This window comes from Hermetia illucens, chromosome 5 (assembly GCF_905115235.1).
Source record: "Hermetia illucens chromosome 5, iHerIll2.2.curated.20191125, whole genome shotgun sequence".
Lineage (NCBI taxonomy): Eukaryota > Metazoa > Arthropoda > Insecta > Diptera > Stratiomyidae > Hermetia > Hermetia illucens.
The window spans coordinates 32,238,770-32,253,088 of NC_051853.1; the positions used below are offsets into that span (position 1 = coordinate 32,238,770).

At 38.1% G+C, this 14,319-nt stretch overlaps 1 protein-coding gene across 2 annotated transcripts; it reads right to left on the reverse strand.

Moving 5' to 3' along the window:
• Window positions 1–252: 252 nt before the first annotated feature.
• Window positions 253–11,776, reverse strand: LOC119657706 (rab GTPase-binding effector protein 2). Of its 2 annotated transcripts, none has more exons than XM_038064749.1 (9): window positions 11,554–11,776; window positions 11,177–11,443; window positions 3,025–3,134; window positions 2,843–2,962; window positions 2,403–2,525; window positions 1,605–2,350; window positions 1,411–1,546; window positions 1,188–1,304; window positions 253–1,117 (listed from the first exon to the last, which is right to left on the reverse strand). In XM_038064749.1, exons 1-9 carry the CDS (start codon window positions 11,600–11,602, stop codon window positions 839–841), a joined length of 1,947 nt encoding a protein of 648 aa, XP_037920677.1. In that variant the 5' UTR covers window positions 11,603–11,776; the 3' UTR covers window positions 253–838. The 2 variants fall into 2 exon arrangements, with proteins under 2 accessions (XP_037920677.1, XP_037920676.1); XM_038064748.1 differs by having other exon boundaries at window positions 2,831–2,962.
• Between the last annotated feature and the right edge of the window lie 2,543 nt (window positions 11,777–14,319).

Below are 14,319 nucleotides of genomic sequence, written 5' to 3' on the forward strand. Positions count from 1 at the left end.
TACTGAGATAGTTTCGCAATTTACAAACTGGTAGTTCGCAAATTTCCACCCATTTTAGTCGCCTTCTTTTACAACACGCAGGGAATACTTTGAGTGTATTGTTGGACGGCAGCTCAATGAGCTAGCTAAAGCACTCACTCTCTTATTCGTTTCAACAATAATTGCAATATGGTCAACTCCTAAACTCCTCCCTCCACTTTGCCCAAGCCGGTACTTAGTTGAGCAAAGCAAAATAAATTTATAAACAACACATTTTCATTTTTAGCGTTTATTTTAACTTGGAATAGTGAAATATAATTTTCTTCACATTAATTCTTCAATATTTTAGCTGTAAATCACTATATGAGAGTCTCTATTTACAAGTAGTCATTTAGACAAAAAATTCGTTGAAAAAATAAGGAAAAATATTTTAGCCACAAGCTTGAGACTGGGAAAAATGTTGGAACGGAAAGAGAAGTCATATTCGTGTTAACATGACTTGTGGGGATATGTAGCTTAAGTATCGTCAAAAATTCTGCATGGCTGATGTGAAACGTGAGCTATGCTCGTTTTTTAACATAGGAAAAAAATAACGAATTTGCCCAGCACCCGATTCCATGGCAAAACTCATTAATGGCCACGAATAAATCTGAGGAACATGAAATTTCGGTCTATTCGATACGTATAAATGGACGCCTACACTCAATCATGACAATATGATTTCCCAAAGTTAACATTATATTGCGGGCAGGAAGAAGTTTGTTCTAAATAACAAGTGGGAAAAAATCTTAAAGCTTTAAAAATGACAGAACTTTTAAAAAGTAGAAAGGAGCCAATCAGTAATCAAGCTTGTAAGCATTTATGTTGGCGACTGTGGTGGCGCTTGGCTAAAATAGGGAGCCGTATTTGGTATTAACAACGTGTGGCATATATCACAGACACGAGCTGGTTTATTTCGTGGACCAGATGGCACCGTTTTCGTTAAACACTTGTCACAATATATTGTTCCGCAGTGACGACAATGCTGTTTACGACAAGTAACCGTGAATAGAACGCTACAATTCGGACATTTCTCCACGTCTTCGTCGTCTTGCCAACGCACTTGAGTATCTGCTTGACGAATTTTTTCAAGAGTGATCTGAAGAGGTAGAGAGTGAAATGTATATTAAATTTGAGTATGACTGAATCAAGAAAAACTTGGATCCCACCTGTAATGATTGCGATAATTTCACAAAGTCCTTTTGTACATGTTCACTAGTAGATAGCTCATCTTGTAGAATTTTGATCTGTGATTTTGAATCAGAATGCGCTTTTTCGAGTTTTTCCTAAAAAAAATTAAATTTTGTTACATTTAAAGATCTCATAGGAATTATTCTATATTTCAGACATATAAAAGACCCAAAGATGTTTCAAAAATAAAAAAGTAGTTACATTAGCCTCTCGTAAATCGATAACTTGTACTCGCAACTCCGACAATTGTTCGTTAAGTTCGGCTTCTTTGCGCTCGAACGTTTTTTTCATAAGCTCAGTATTTTGTTCCTTATTTAAAACAGCCTTAAGTCGTTCCCTGAAACCATAATAAATCCCATAACATTTCAATTTGCAACAGCATAAACTCTACTTACTCTAATGACCTAATATGAGATTGGACCTTCTTATCATATGCCTTACGCTCGCTATCAATCGATTCTAATTGATCTCTCAGCAAATTCGTCTCATCCACGTAGCTAACACATTTGCGACGCTCGAATTCAACCCCGACTCGAGCTTGAATCAATTCGTCACGTTGCTTCAACAGCAAAATATGTAATTCGTCAACATTGTTGGGCAGATCAATTCGTTGGTTTTGAATTTCTTCGGATGTATCTAAGTAACGTCCAGAGAGGAAGTCATTATCGCCTTGTAGGGTCTCCAAGTGCTTATTGATTTGCTCTCGATCGGCGGTTAGTCGGTATAATTGACGTGTAATTTCGTCCTTAGTGTCGAGGAATTGTTGCTGAAGATTAATCAATTCCTTTTCACTTTTTTTAACTTGTTCTGTCAAGCTTTGGACTTCCTCCTTATGAATTTCACGTTTTTGTTGCCATTCTTCCTCTAAATCACGTCTTAAAGCAGACTCCTTTTTAAGCTCTTCGCGCGTATCCAAGATAGCCTTTTGCAACTTCTCATTCTTTTCTTTTTCATCGGTTAATTGCTTTTGAGCTTGAACCAGTTGGGTTTCATAATTCTGGCACATTTCACATTGTATGTAATCCATAGAAGTGGATTTAGTCATGGAATCCGTCGCGTCTGGCTTTAAATGAATTGGGCTGGATTGCATGCATATTTCGTTCTGAGACGTAGTAGCAATGACTTCAGCAGAAGGTTGCTCCTATCATTATAAGACTTAAATATGTGGCTAAATGTCCTGTGAGAAAACTTACAATATTGGCTCCTCGATATGATTGCAGTTCCTCATCAGTGGCTCGTAATTTTTCCTTCAAAGCTTTGATTTCTTCCTCTAATGGTACTACCAGTGACCGCAAAACCTGAGCGTCTTCTTGAGCCTGCAATCAACACAAAAAGTTCGCAAACTAGAACCAGTGGAATTTCTTCTAAAATGTGCACATATTGGTTTTCATACTGTAATCAGTGAAAACTTCAACAAGAACATTTGACATGAAGGCTGCATAACTCGCAAAAATAGAAGATAGTTAGTGACAAGATTTGTGAGCTTTTTTGAACATATACGAAAGTTATTTACATTGTGATTGTGTATTTACATCAAAAGTTAGAATTTTCAGTGTAAATGAATTACTTAATGAGTGCACTCATAAAATAAAAAGGAAAAACAAATGCGCAGATTACGTACATATTTGTTTACCTTCCGCATTGACTCGTCTAAACTTGTTTCATTGCTTGCACTTGAGTCAGCGCCCAATTTCCGGGCCAGTGTCTTCTTCACATGGCTGAGAACAGGAGCCAGGCTAGGCGTATCCTGTTGCTGTGGAATGGAAACCAACACAGGTAAGAAGATGTGAACCTTTAAACTGAAATAATGTCTACCTGGTGTGCAATTAATTCCCGTAAGTCCCGATTCTCTTGCTTCACTCTAATCATCTCCTCTCGAAGATGTTCCAATTCAGCTTTGCAGATTGAAGATTCCTCAATTGTGTCTATTTGGGGAAAACATTTTTTATAGAAATAAAATGTTGAAACTTACAAGAAAATATTAGTTAAGAAAAATCATAATAAAAATCGGAATTTACTAGTGGTTCTAGAATACATATCGTCGATGGGAAAATAAATGTTAAAAGCATCAGAAAAGGACAGAGCTTCCACTGCATACCTCTAACTAATGATGGGGGCGTAATTTTCTTTCTTTGAAGAAATATTGAAATGAACGACATTTTCCGAAATAATTCAATTGTACAGAAAATATTTTCTTTACTGCTCTTTAACTGCAATTGTAGTTTATTTTATTACTTCATGCTTTAATAAAGTTTTATATAGCAATCAAATCCTAATTATTTGGTAGTTATTGAGGTGTTGGAAGGTGTATAACTTCAAGTGCGTAAGACTGCACTAACTTATTTGATTTATATCAAAGCAGAGAATCACCTTGAATGCAATTTTGCAGCTCTAAATTCCAGAGCGTGAAGCACCTCTCTACAAACATATCAATAATTGTGCAGCTTTATACGCACTCTTGGCTAAAAAATTATTGTCAATATTTTCCAGAATCTCCCAGACTTTATTTCAAAAATCACCGGACATTCTCGACTAATGTCAAGATTTGATTCACAATAATATCTACGGGTTTCATGCGAGTGAATTGTTCTAGCTGATCCGGTAAGTACTCTACTCGTAATTGCTATCTGTCACCCTAAATTCCATGGTCATCCATACGCAGAAAATTTGCTAGTAACATTGAACTTTTAATCCTGAAACCAGAAAATACACAAAACTAGGTAGCATACCACGAGCCACGAGGTTGTTCATATCATAGTGCCGCAAACAAACTTACATCGATCTATCTTTTTCGGTATTCCAGTTCAGAATGCTACGGACCTTTTGCGGCAAAAAGGCCATCTATCGCAAATACCTGGTTCCTTGGTTCCTTATCTTATCACGATGTATTGTAGCAGTTCGTTGATATAAAGAAAAAGAAAAGCAAGCTAACTCGAGACACCATATTATGACAACGCAGGCGAATCTATACATTTGATTTGGGCTAGATTGTCCATCACATTTTTACTTAAAATAAATAATAAATGTGCGAAGTCGTCCACATTCACGATTGATTCGTTTGACAGAAATTCACCCACTTTTGTCCAGAACTATTGATCCAATTTAATTGAAAATTGGGATGGACGTCAAAGCACAAAAACCTAGTCGATGATAACAGATGCATCTCGAAAGTAAGATAATAACGAAGAAAGAGAAGGGAGAAAGGGGAGGGGAAGGGTGGAAATCTAGCAATCCCTGATGCCGTGATTAAGAGAGCGACAATCCACGAAGGATGAGGCCCTCTCCTAAGATTTCTCCCTTCCTTAGAATTTCCTAGTCACACAAAGTGAGATATTCCATTATGTTTTTATCTGTGGTAGAGCCCACATCACGCACACTCCGTTGAGTCGTGAATTTTTCTCATTTTTTATCTCACGTTGGACTTACATCTTTTATCGGGAGATTCGCTATGTGTTTAGGTAATGGCCCATGTCACCCTAGCCCGATGAAAGTTACAAAAGCATTAGACCCACTTAGACGCCAGCGTAGTTGAACGGTTAAATGTTCGCTAACTTCTCACTTTGTTTGAGCGCTTTGCTTCTCGCAATAAATTTTGATGACAATTTGATTCATTACAAATTTAAACTTTGAAATGAACAATTGGCACAATTCTTATTGAATTCTTTCTTGTTATTTAGGGTTCGTGTAAAACAAAACCTTATTAAAATGGGTTTGCTGTCTATCTGTCTGTCACACGCATTTTTCCCGGAGACGCTTGTAGCGATTGACACCAAATTTGGTGGAAAGGTGGGAACTGTGAACGCTCACGCATGCAGTGAGTTACATAATCCTACGTCGAATTTAAGGGGGGTTCTCCATATGTTTTCATCAAAAATAGTGATGTGGGGTATCAAATGAAAAGTCTTGGCTGGTAGTTTCCGATGTCGGCCTTAGTTTCGACATTTATTGAAAAGGTGGGAAGTGCAGGGGGTTGAAAGTGATCATTTCTTTAACGGACCCATTCTCAGAAACTACCCAACCGAAAAATCTAAAAAAAAATCAAGAGGCTGCCACTGTATGCCTAGGCTGCGAAATACCCTACATACCAATATCTGTTCAAATAAAGTTAATAATAGTATATTACTTTAATTTTTAAGTAATTAGCCGGAACGCCCCCTCCCCCTCCTTAAGTGCATCCCAGCACCACGAAAAAGTTAACTGAAGTCAACTGCGAGGGCAGAGCTTTCCCAAACACCCCAACAATGGCAAAATTTAATCGTGCAGTTTGGCCAGCACCGAAGTGTAACACCACCGAAGTGTTCATCGACGCGCTTGCATGGGTTTAGCCAGGCTCAAGAATGTTGGAGGGCCAGATTGGACACTTGATTTGGAATTTGATCAAATTGACCTGAGATTTCGGCCCAACTTTTTTTTTAAATTATGGTCGAAACAAACAAACAAACGAAATTAATTACTCTACTTGTTTGAATAAAAATAATTTCGAAAAAATTGGATTTATTACTTTTCGACCAATATCCAACTGACGATTCAGATCTGTTTGATACAGACAATGAAGATTTTTTCCCAGATCAAGATGAAGTTGAAAGTTATTTTGATGATGGGGATGAGTTGGACATCGAATATCTGTCCCAAGATTTGAGAGAAGAAGCTGTATCACGGTCGCGTGTTTTATGTTTGTCGAAAGATAAAACAATTGAATATTCGAAAGATCCGTTGCCTGCTGCTCGTTTAGTTGTTTCTCGTTCGTTCGATTCATAATCAGGTAATTTTTAAGTTTTTTTTAATTTTTGATTGAATTACGTTTTTTTTCGTAGCCAGGTCCAGCAATTTTTATCGCATCACAGATTACTGATTCCTTGCCATAATTTTTATTGTTGATCTATCCATTCGAAAAGATTATATTGGATATGACGAATTTACAGGGGGTACGTCTGTATAAGGATGAATGGTAGAATCTTCATATTTTGACAAGGCGCGCATATTATGGTGTATTGTTGCTAGCTGGTGTACATCGCTCCAATGATAAATCCGTCGAAGAATTGTGGAATGATAAACATTGTGGACCCATTTTTTCTGCCTCTCAAAATGTTTAAAAATATCAATTGCTGGCTTCGTTTTGACGATCGAGGGACTAGAAGTAGTATACGTGATAAGTTAGCCCCTATTCTACTGTCTTCGATAAATGAAAACAGTATATGTGCCTGGCAGTTTTATAACTGTTTCTCATTTCAAGGTCATAGTCCTTTTACACAATGTACGTGAAAGCCAGCCAAATACGGCATTAAAATATGAGCCGCAGCTGATGCAGACCCATTTTATGCCTACAAGTTACAACTTTATGTTGGCCGTGACGTGAAATAAATCAAGGTGAAAAAGTGGTTCTAGATTTAACGGAAAGTAACTATTTTTCTTTTCTTTTTCATTTTTAATTTTTTCTAGATTTGACCGGTAGGAATATCACTTGTGACAACTTTTTTACCTCATATCATTTGGCTGATGAATTGTAGAAATGCCAAATGACATGGCACATTTCGAAAGAATAGAAAATAGATTCCCTGAGTGTAATTACGCGGTATTTCTAGCGATTAAATTATTTGAAATAATAAAAACTTGTTTTTCCTATTCACTAGTGTTAATTTATTGGTCTTGCAAATACCAATATTTCGGGAACCACTTGTTCCCTTCATCAGTGCTAACCTGTTATTGACGAGAACAATTGGTTCTCGAAATATTGGTATTTGCAAGACCAATAAATTAACACTAGTGAATAGGAAAAACAAGTTTTTATTATTTCAAGTAGATTCCACCAATTTTAGTCGACTTGAAGAAAAAATTAGTTTACCATACAAAGTTCAGGCATTTCGTGACTTTAATTTCTACCCATCATACCACTGTTGACATTGATACATCAGACTCTGAACGAAAGCCTGATATTATCAAATCTTAGAATAAAACGAAAGGCTGTGTTGATGTTTTGGACAAACTTGTGGGCACCTATCGTTACAAAAGTGAGGTCAATTATTCGCCAGTAGCTGTTTTTTTCAATATGATCGAAGTGTGAGCTAGCAACGCATTTATTATTTACATCAAAATGGATCCCGAGTGAGAGACGCCATCTTTTTTGATAAAAGTTGGCCAATTTTTCTGTAATCCGTTTATTGAACGTCGTAAAGGTATGCCACGTGGCCAAAATGCTCGTACAGTTGTTCGTCATGTTCGAAATTTACCAGAAGAGCCAGAACCATCATTATCAATATTGGTAAAAACAGCAATAAGTACAGTGTTCGCTGTGATAAATGTTTAAATCATATTTGCCCTGATCGCAGATATCATTCCTGTGAAAACTGCGCTAAAAATATGATGAAAAGAATTAAACCAGTTTAATAGATAAAAATTTCCACGATCTATCTCTTTAAAAACAAGTCAAAAAACCCAAAAAAGAATTAGGTCAATTTGACCCCCTAAGAACAGATTCGTTCACAAAAATAAGGACCCGTTGAAGGATAACGCTATTATTAACTTTATTGGAGCAGATATCGTAATGGGTTGCATTTTGAGGCCTAGATTTTATATAAACACATCACTGTGATTTTTTTTTCAAATTTTTCAGTTGGATAAGTTTTGAAAACGATACCAGTTTCACTTTTTTTGTTATACATTTTGAGTCCTCACTATCCTGTTTCACCTAATATCCGAAATAAGATCATTAATGTACTAATTGATCCCTTTCATTTGATACTCCCCATGACCATATTCTGTGAAAAAATATGTTGCTCCTCTCTTTTGCATACATGGGGAACCTCCCTTAAAACCAACTCAAACTGATGAAGCACATATTCTCACCAAATTTCATGATGACAGCTTTAGTGGTTTCGGCGTAAATCTCGTGTGACAAACGAACAGACAGACATTGAACCGATATTAACAAGGATTTATTTCACACACAGCCTTAAAATTGAGCACAAAGTGAAAATTGGAACAACAAAAAAATAACACAAGCCGAGCCGCGATCAGAAAGGAAATCCTACAGGTGGGTAACATCGACATCTAAGGCAAAACGAGTCTCGAATAACTATGTGATCTTTTGCGGATCTTCCCTCCTTGATCGTGCCGCACGGATCTACAATTTTTCACCTCCGCGCGGATATTATGAAATTAAGCCACATTCAATACAATGTGCATATAATGCCTTGCTGATACATCGCGATGATGAAATCCGCGCACGGTTGTTGTCAGCGAACAGAGCCTATTTCAGCTTACAAAAACTGTTTCGCTCGAAACGTCTCACCATAGGGTCAAAGCTCTTACTGTACAAGATAATGATCTTGCCAGTCATCATGTATTCCTCGGAGACTTGGATTCTTAGCAAGAAAAATTGCGAACTCTTGGCCGCGTTCGAGAGAAGAATCCTCCGAAGAATTTTTAGCCTCCTACATGAGGATGGACAATTCCATAGGCTACATAACGAGGAAATATATGAGTTGTGGATAAAATCCGGCTCAATAGGTAACGGTGGGCGGGTCACTTAATCCGTATGGATGAGGATCATCCAGCCCGGAAAGTCTATAAGGGCAATATCTATGGTAGAAAAAGAAGACGAGCCAGAGCCTGCCTGAGATGGAACGATGACGTAGGTCAGGACGCTAGACAGCTTTTAGGAATATCGAATTTGTGAACCTTGACGCAAAACCGGGATTTCTGGAGTTTCTTATTAAGGCAGGCCTAGACCGCATAGCGGTTGTTACACCGTTTATGATGATGATGAATGGTTTTTCTTTTGTTTGGTGTTTTTAGCTAATCTGGAGTGGCATTTGGACAGGATTTTAGATAACACCTCAGAATGTAGTTAAATGCATTCTGAGGTGTTATCTAAAATACGATTTCTTTCTGTCAATCGAACAAGTCGGAATACCGGAAGCTGGTTTCGGATATAAAGATTTTGTGTTCATCTTATGTGACAAACTTTCTACGTACATTTTTTCATTCGTAAATGGCTAAAAAACCCAAAATATCCCCTTATATTTTTTCAAACTACAAGAAATACGTACATATTACATCACCCTAAACATGATGATGACGTCATACACGTTGTAGAATGCATAAAATTCAGATAAAGTGTAAAAGCTTCACCTTCTATAATTTTCTTAATAATAATTACGATTTCCTCCCCAAAGTTATGCCTTGTGTTATCCCTTATGCAAGTGCCAAATTTTGTACTTCTAGGATGAATCTAAGGGGCGTTTCCGGCTAAATTTTGAAAATATTTTAATATACTATTATTTAACTTTATTTGTGCAGATATCGGAACGGGATGTACTTTGAGACCTAGATTTCGTTTCGTTCATTCTTTACACCACTGTTTTTTTTTTCAAATTTTCCGGATGAATAGGTTCTGAGAACGAGACCTGTTACACTTTTTGGTGGTCATATTTTCAGCCCCAACTCCTCTTCGTTTCTCCCGATAACAAATATGGGGCCAGTTTCGTACTAATTGAGCCCTATCATTTGATACCTCCCATGGTTACATTCTGCGAAAGAGAATGTTACGCCCTCGTTTCGCATGTATGGGGAGCCCCTTTACACTTAACACAAAATGGGGTCACTTGTTGTATGTAAAGGAATCCACAGAACACATGCTCCCACTAATTTTCGTGGCAATCGGTCTAGTCGTTTCCAAATAAATCGGGTGTGACGGGTAGACTGACAGACATCGACTCGATTCTAATAAGGTTTTGTTTCACACAGAACGGTAACAAAGTTTCGAGGATTAGATCAAGCGCTGAAATAAATCCAATACAGCTGATAAGACTTAATTTGAAGAGGACATAATCTGGAAATTGAATTTTCTAAATAAATTCTGGATATTTTTTGTCTTATAAAGGCAGTATATCAACAGTAAGATACAAGCAGTTCTGTCCCAAAATATTTCCATGCTTTCTGGAAGAAGCACATAAAAAGTGCCACTGTTTTCCTGGGTCGGCCCATATTTATCGATCAAACCTCATTACCGTAAAATTAGGCGACGACGGCTTTACGGTTTCTTACCAGGGCAGAGACAAATCATCAGACGCTGCCTCACCTCAGCCCTGAGAGCAGCGTGACGGATAATTCACAGAACACAACATGATTACGAATTATATTGAGAACAAATCCGCCTAATTGGCCAGAGCTTGGTCAAAGCTGAAAATATTTTTTTTGAGAATTGTGGGATCCTAAGTCCGTATCAACTTAATGCCGGACCGGTGAATTATATAAAGGAGCACTTCACATCTACGAGCCGCTTCGGTCACGCTGCTTCCAGGACAGAGGTGAGGCAGCGTCTGACGATTTTTCTCTGCCCTGGTAAGAAACCGTAAAACCGTCAACGTCTAATTTTTTTAAAGTTTGGGTGCTAAGCTCTAAACGAGGGGTCCGCGAACCAAAAAAAAGAGTAAGTTGCTCCCCATTTGGTCCGGTCTGGCATTAAGTTGATGCGGACTTAGGACCCCACAATTCTCAAAAAAATGATATCATTATCGTCGTTTGACCTGATAGGCGACCAACGTTTTTGACAATAGTTTTCGAGTAAATTCCGTGTGACAACCATACAGACAAAAGGACAATGTAAATTTCAATAGTTTCTTTTGAAACTTTCAAAAGGTATGAATCAAAACCTGAACCGTTTTTAGGTGCAAATTATTGTAAATTAAAACTTTAGACAAATCAGAATTAAGTAATTTTTAAATCGAACTAAAAACCATTATCCATACAGTACTGCAAACCAAAAACATCACAATATCCGCAAAGTTCTGCCAACAAATTCAGGAAATCCTGTCGACGTCATTCATTAAAACTTATTATACAGGAATATTGAGTTGCACTCACTGAAATACATATTTCACTACCCAACGAAGCCACTGCACAATGATTTAATCCCAGCACTTCCAAAGGAATCCCAACATCTTTTAAAGGAATTATCCCTACATACCCTGCACTAATTGCTGCAACGAAGCAATTTCCTCCTGGGCCTTCCGCTCCTGCTGTTGTCGATCGCTCTCCGTTCTATATTCAACCACGACTAATTGACTTTTCACATCATCCAACTGCTTCTGCATGTTCTCCATTTCTCCTGACAGTTTTTTACACTCCGCCTCCTTTTGCAAGTACAATTCCTTAAGCCTGGCTCGCTGGATATTGAACTCATCGTGCTGCTTCCGCTTTTCAGCCGTGAGTTTTGCAATCTGCGCTTTAAGATCTGGAGAAAAATCAATTCAGTGAGCATATGGTTTCATAAGGAACGTAAAATTGATTGCGCTGATACAAAAGTGCACACGCAATTTTCCAATGTTTTGATTTTTCGCATACCTTCCTCGTTGTTGGGAGGATCCCCATCAACAGGTCTGGCTTCCTCCATGGTTTTTGGGTAGTTTCTTTCGGTGATTTCAAGCCAAACTTGGCTAGCGGAACTTGTGTGAAAATGAAGTCACTTTAGTTAAGAATCAAACAATGCAGGGATCATAATTTTGATACCAAAACACACAAAAGACCAACCCGACCTGCGACGACCACCCGAATTGTCTAAAAGCTATTGACAGTTGGTTGACACATGATTTTGCTGTTTTCGATGTGAATATCGAGTTGTCCTCTTCTAACTTAGGTAGGGCTGCCATTACAGACTTTAGTTACAACTGAAAACTGTCAAAGATGTCTACGAAGCAGATATGACAAAGAAGAAAAGGGAGATGATGAATGTAAGCATAAGTACCAGTAAAACCAAGGTGTGTCCGGATGGCTCAAGTGGTTACAACGCTGAGTCGCTGTTCAAATCTCATTGGTAGCAGAGGGACTTGTTACCGTGACTGGATTTCGGGTACCAGTCGACTCAGCTGTGAATGTGTACCTGAGCCAAATTAAGGTAATAATCTCGGGCGAACGCAATGTTGACCACATTGCCTCCTACAGGGTACTGTAGTGTACGGTTACCGTCTTGAATTAAGTGCTCTAATACACTTCAAAGCTCTGATCCAATTGGATTGTTGCGCCAACGATTATTAATATTGTTAAAACCAAGGTCCTCAGTTTGTCAGGTCATCTCAACTGTACTCATCTGTATTTGTGGACAGCCCATCGACCACGTGGGAGAATTTGTTTGTTTAGAAGTTTTTTTTTCTTGTTGACGATGTCACTAATTCCAATATATTTTGAGGATTATTGCTTTAGGTTTTTGCCAGCTTCTCTCTACGAGCATCATTGATGACACTAGTAAATGAACCGATAAGAAAGTGAAAGTAAGGGTACGATGGTTCATATCATATCGAAGGTTGACTACTGAAATCTACTTTTCTAGCAAAGCCTTTCCTTCAAGTGCAGAATGTATTTCTGTAGCCCTTCAAATAATCTTGGCTGAATTTACAACCTCGAAAATTATGATCTATCTTTCAAAACACGCACGGAGGAAGGTAGAAAATTCGCGGTCGTCGTGAAAATTATGCGGATTCTTTCGAAATTGTCGAATGAATTTGATTTTGTTAACGGCTCTAATTCAGGTCCCTCGAGAAAAGTCTTCACTTCTCCTAAAGTTTTATTTCGATATAAACATTTTTTCTCCATAATCCTGACCAACACACTAGTAAAGGTAATAAATGGAATGATCAAAACAAGCCTGACAACTTCGAGTTTCCCCGGAAAGGACATACAGGTATGTCTACAGAAAATTCACGTGAAGCAGTTTATGCGTCAATTAGGTGCTCATTCACCACAGAAAAGAAGAACCACTAAACATATTATGACTTTTATTCTGAACTTAAAAGTGTAAGCAAGTGAGTTTAAGTCAAGTTAGTTGAAAAAATAATTCCCAGGGTAATTTCGACCTGGATTGTAAGATTTCTTAATTCTACGACTCTATTTCTAAACAGCAGCAAAGTAACGGTTCGAAATGGACTTCCTCAGGGTTATTGCTGCAATTGTTTGAGCTGAATTTTTCCCACCCTGCACACGATTTCACTATGCTGCAAGGTCAAACAACAAATAGGAATCTTCCATTTTAAAGACGACTTCCATATTGTAGCGTTAAAGAAAATCTTACAGGTCTCTAAAGGAACAAACCGTAATGCCTAGGAGACAATGTCACTATTCCTGTTTTATGCAAGAGCCAGAGACCTCTGTAGACTTGCACCAGGGATCATTATTACCTTAGGTACTCAACTTACCCCCACTTTCCTGGGAAGAAGCATTAGATTCCACAAAATGTTTAATCCTCATTTAAATATACACTCTATGGTATCAATGAAAACAGATATGAGTGCGCATTGCCTATATCTATCTAACGATCTTTTCTAATAAAAAAGCTATCGTATGAGTTCAATTTATTATGTTTGAGCTCTTTCAGAATCCAGCCATACACTAACATAAAGTGGCCGCTTACCGATCAATGGTCCATAGACTCTTATCAATACCTCTCACGAAAAAAAGGTTTGATAAAGCAGAAGCTTTCAGCCAGCTTGAATCCATAGCTTAATAAGGAAGCAGCAGAAAACGATAGAACGGAATCGCTTGATAACTCTGTTCAAACAAGAGGGAATGAAGAAAAAGTAATACGAGTCAGCATAACATACTCTTCGGGAATGGTCCCCCCTTGAGACGCATTATGGCTAAAAAAAGTATTAAGGCGGAGGTAAGATCAAACAGGAATCAAGCGCTCAAAAGGTACCGAAAAGGACCCTAAGGAGCAGGAGAAAAAAGCGGCATGTACAGAATGTCTTGTGAGGATTGCCCATGTACCTAGATAGGACAAACCAAACGGCTAATCAGCGCTCGAGTCAGGAGCATTTAAAATAACCAAAGTTAGTGAAATAATGGAGGATAGCACACATGGTCTCTGCAGTTGGACGGCACATCGTGGAACAAGATCATGGAAGAGGATCAATGGAGGAGACAACGAGGTCAAACATAACAACTTGGACGCCTACGACTCTAGGATGTGAAGGATCCAATTGATTAATAACGGATCAATTCTATGCCGTTTTACTGCGTTGCAAATCAGTTAATTGTAATATTAGCGTCTGCTAGCCATACACGAGAGCATCTATTTCTTCCATTACTAGAGGAATAATGCCACCCGGGCCCGCAAAC

What these genes read in the sequence shown, in the direction of transcription:
- LOC119657706 (XM_038064748.1), bottom strand. Translation starts at nt 11,602, where the DNA reads ATGGAGGAAGCCAGACCTGTTGATGGGGATCCTCCCAACAACGAGGAA. An exon ending in TGCGGAAGGTAAACAAATAT is followed by an intron (nt 2,526 to 2,830) that starts GTACGTAATCTG and finishes TGTTGATTGCAG; the next exon opens with GCTCAAGAAGACGCTCAGGT. An exon ending in TCGATTTACGAGAGGCTAAT is followed by an intron (nt 1,305 to 1,410) that starts GTAACTACTTTT and finishes AATTTTTTTTAG; the next exon opens with GAAAAACTCGAAAAAGCGCA.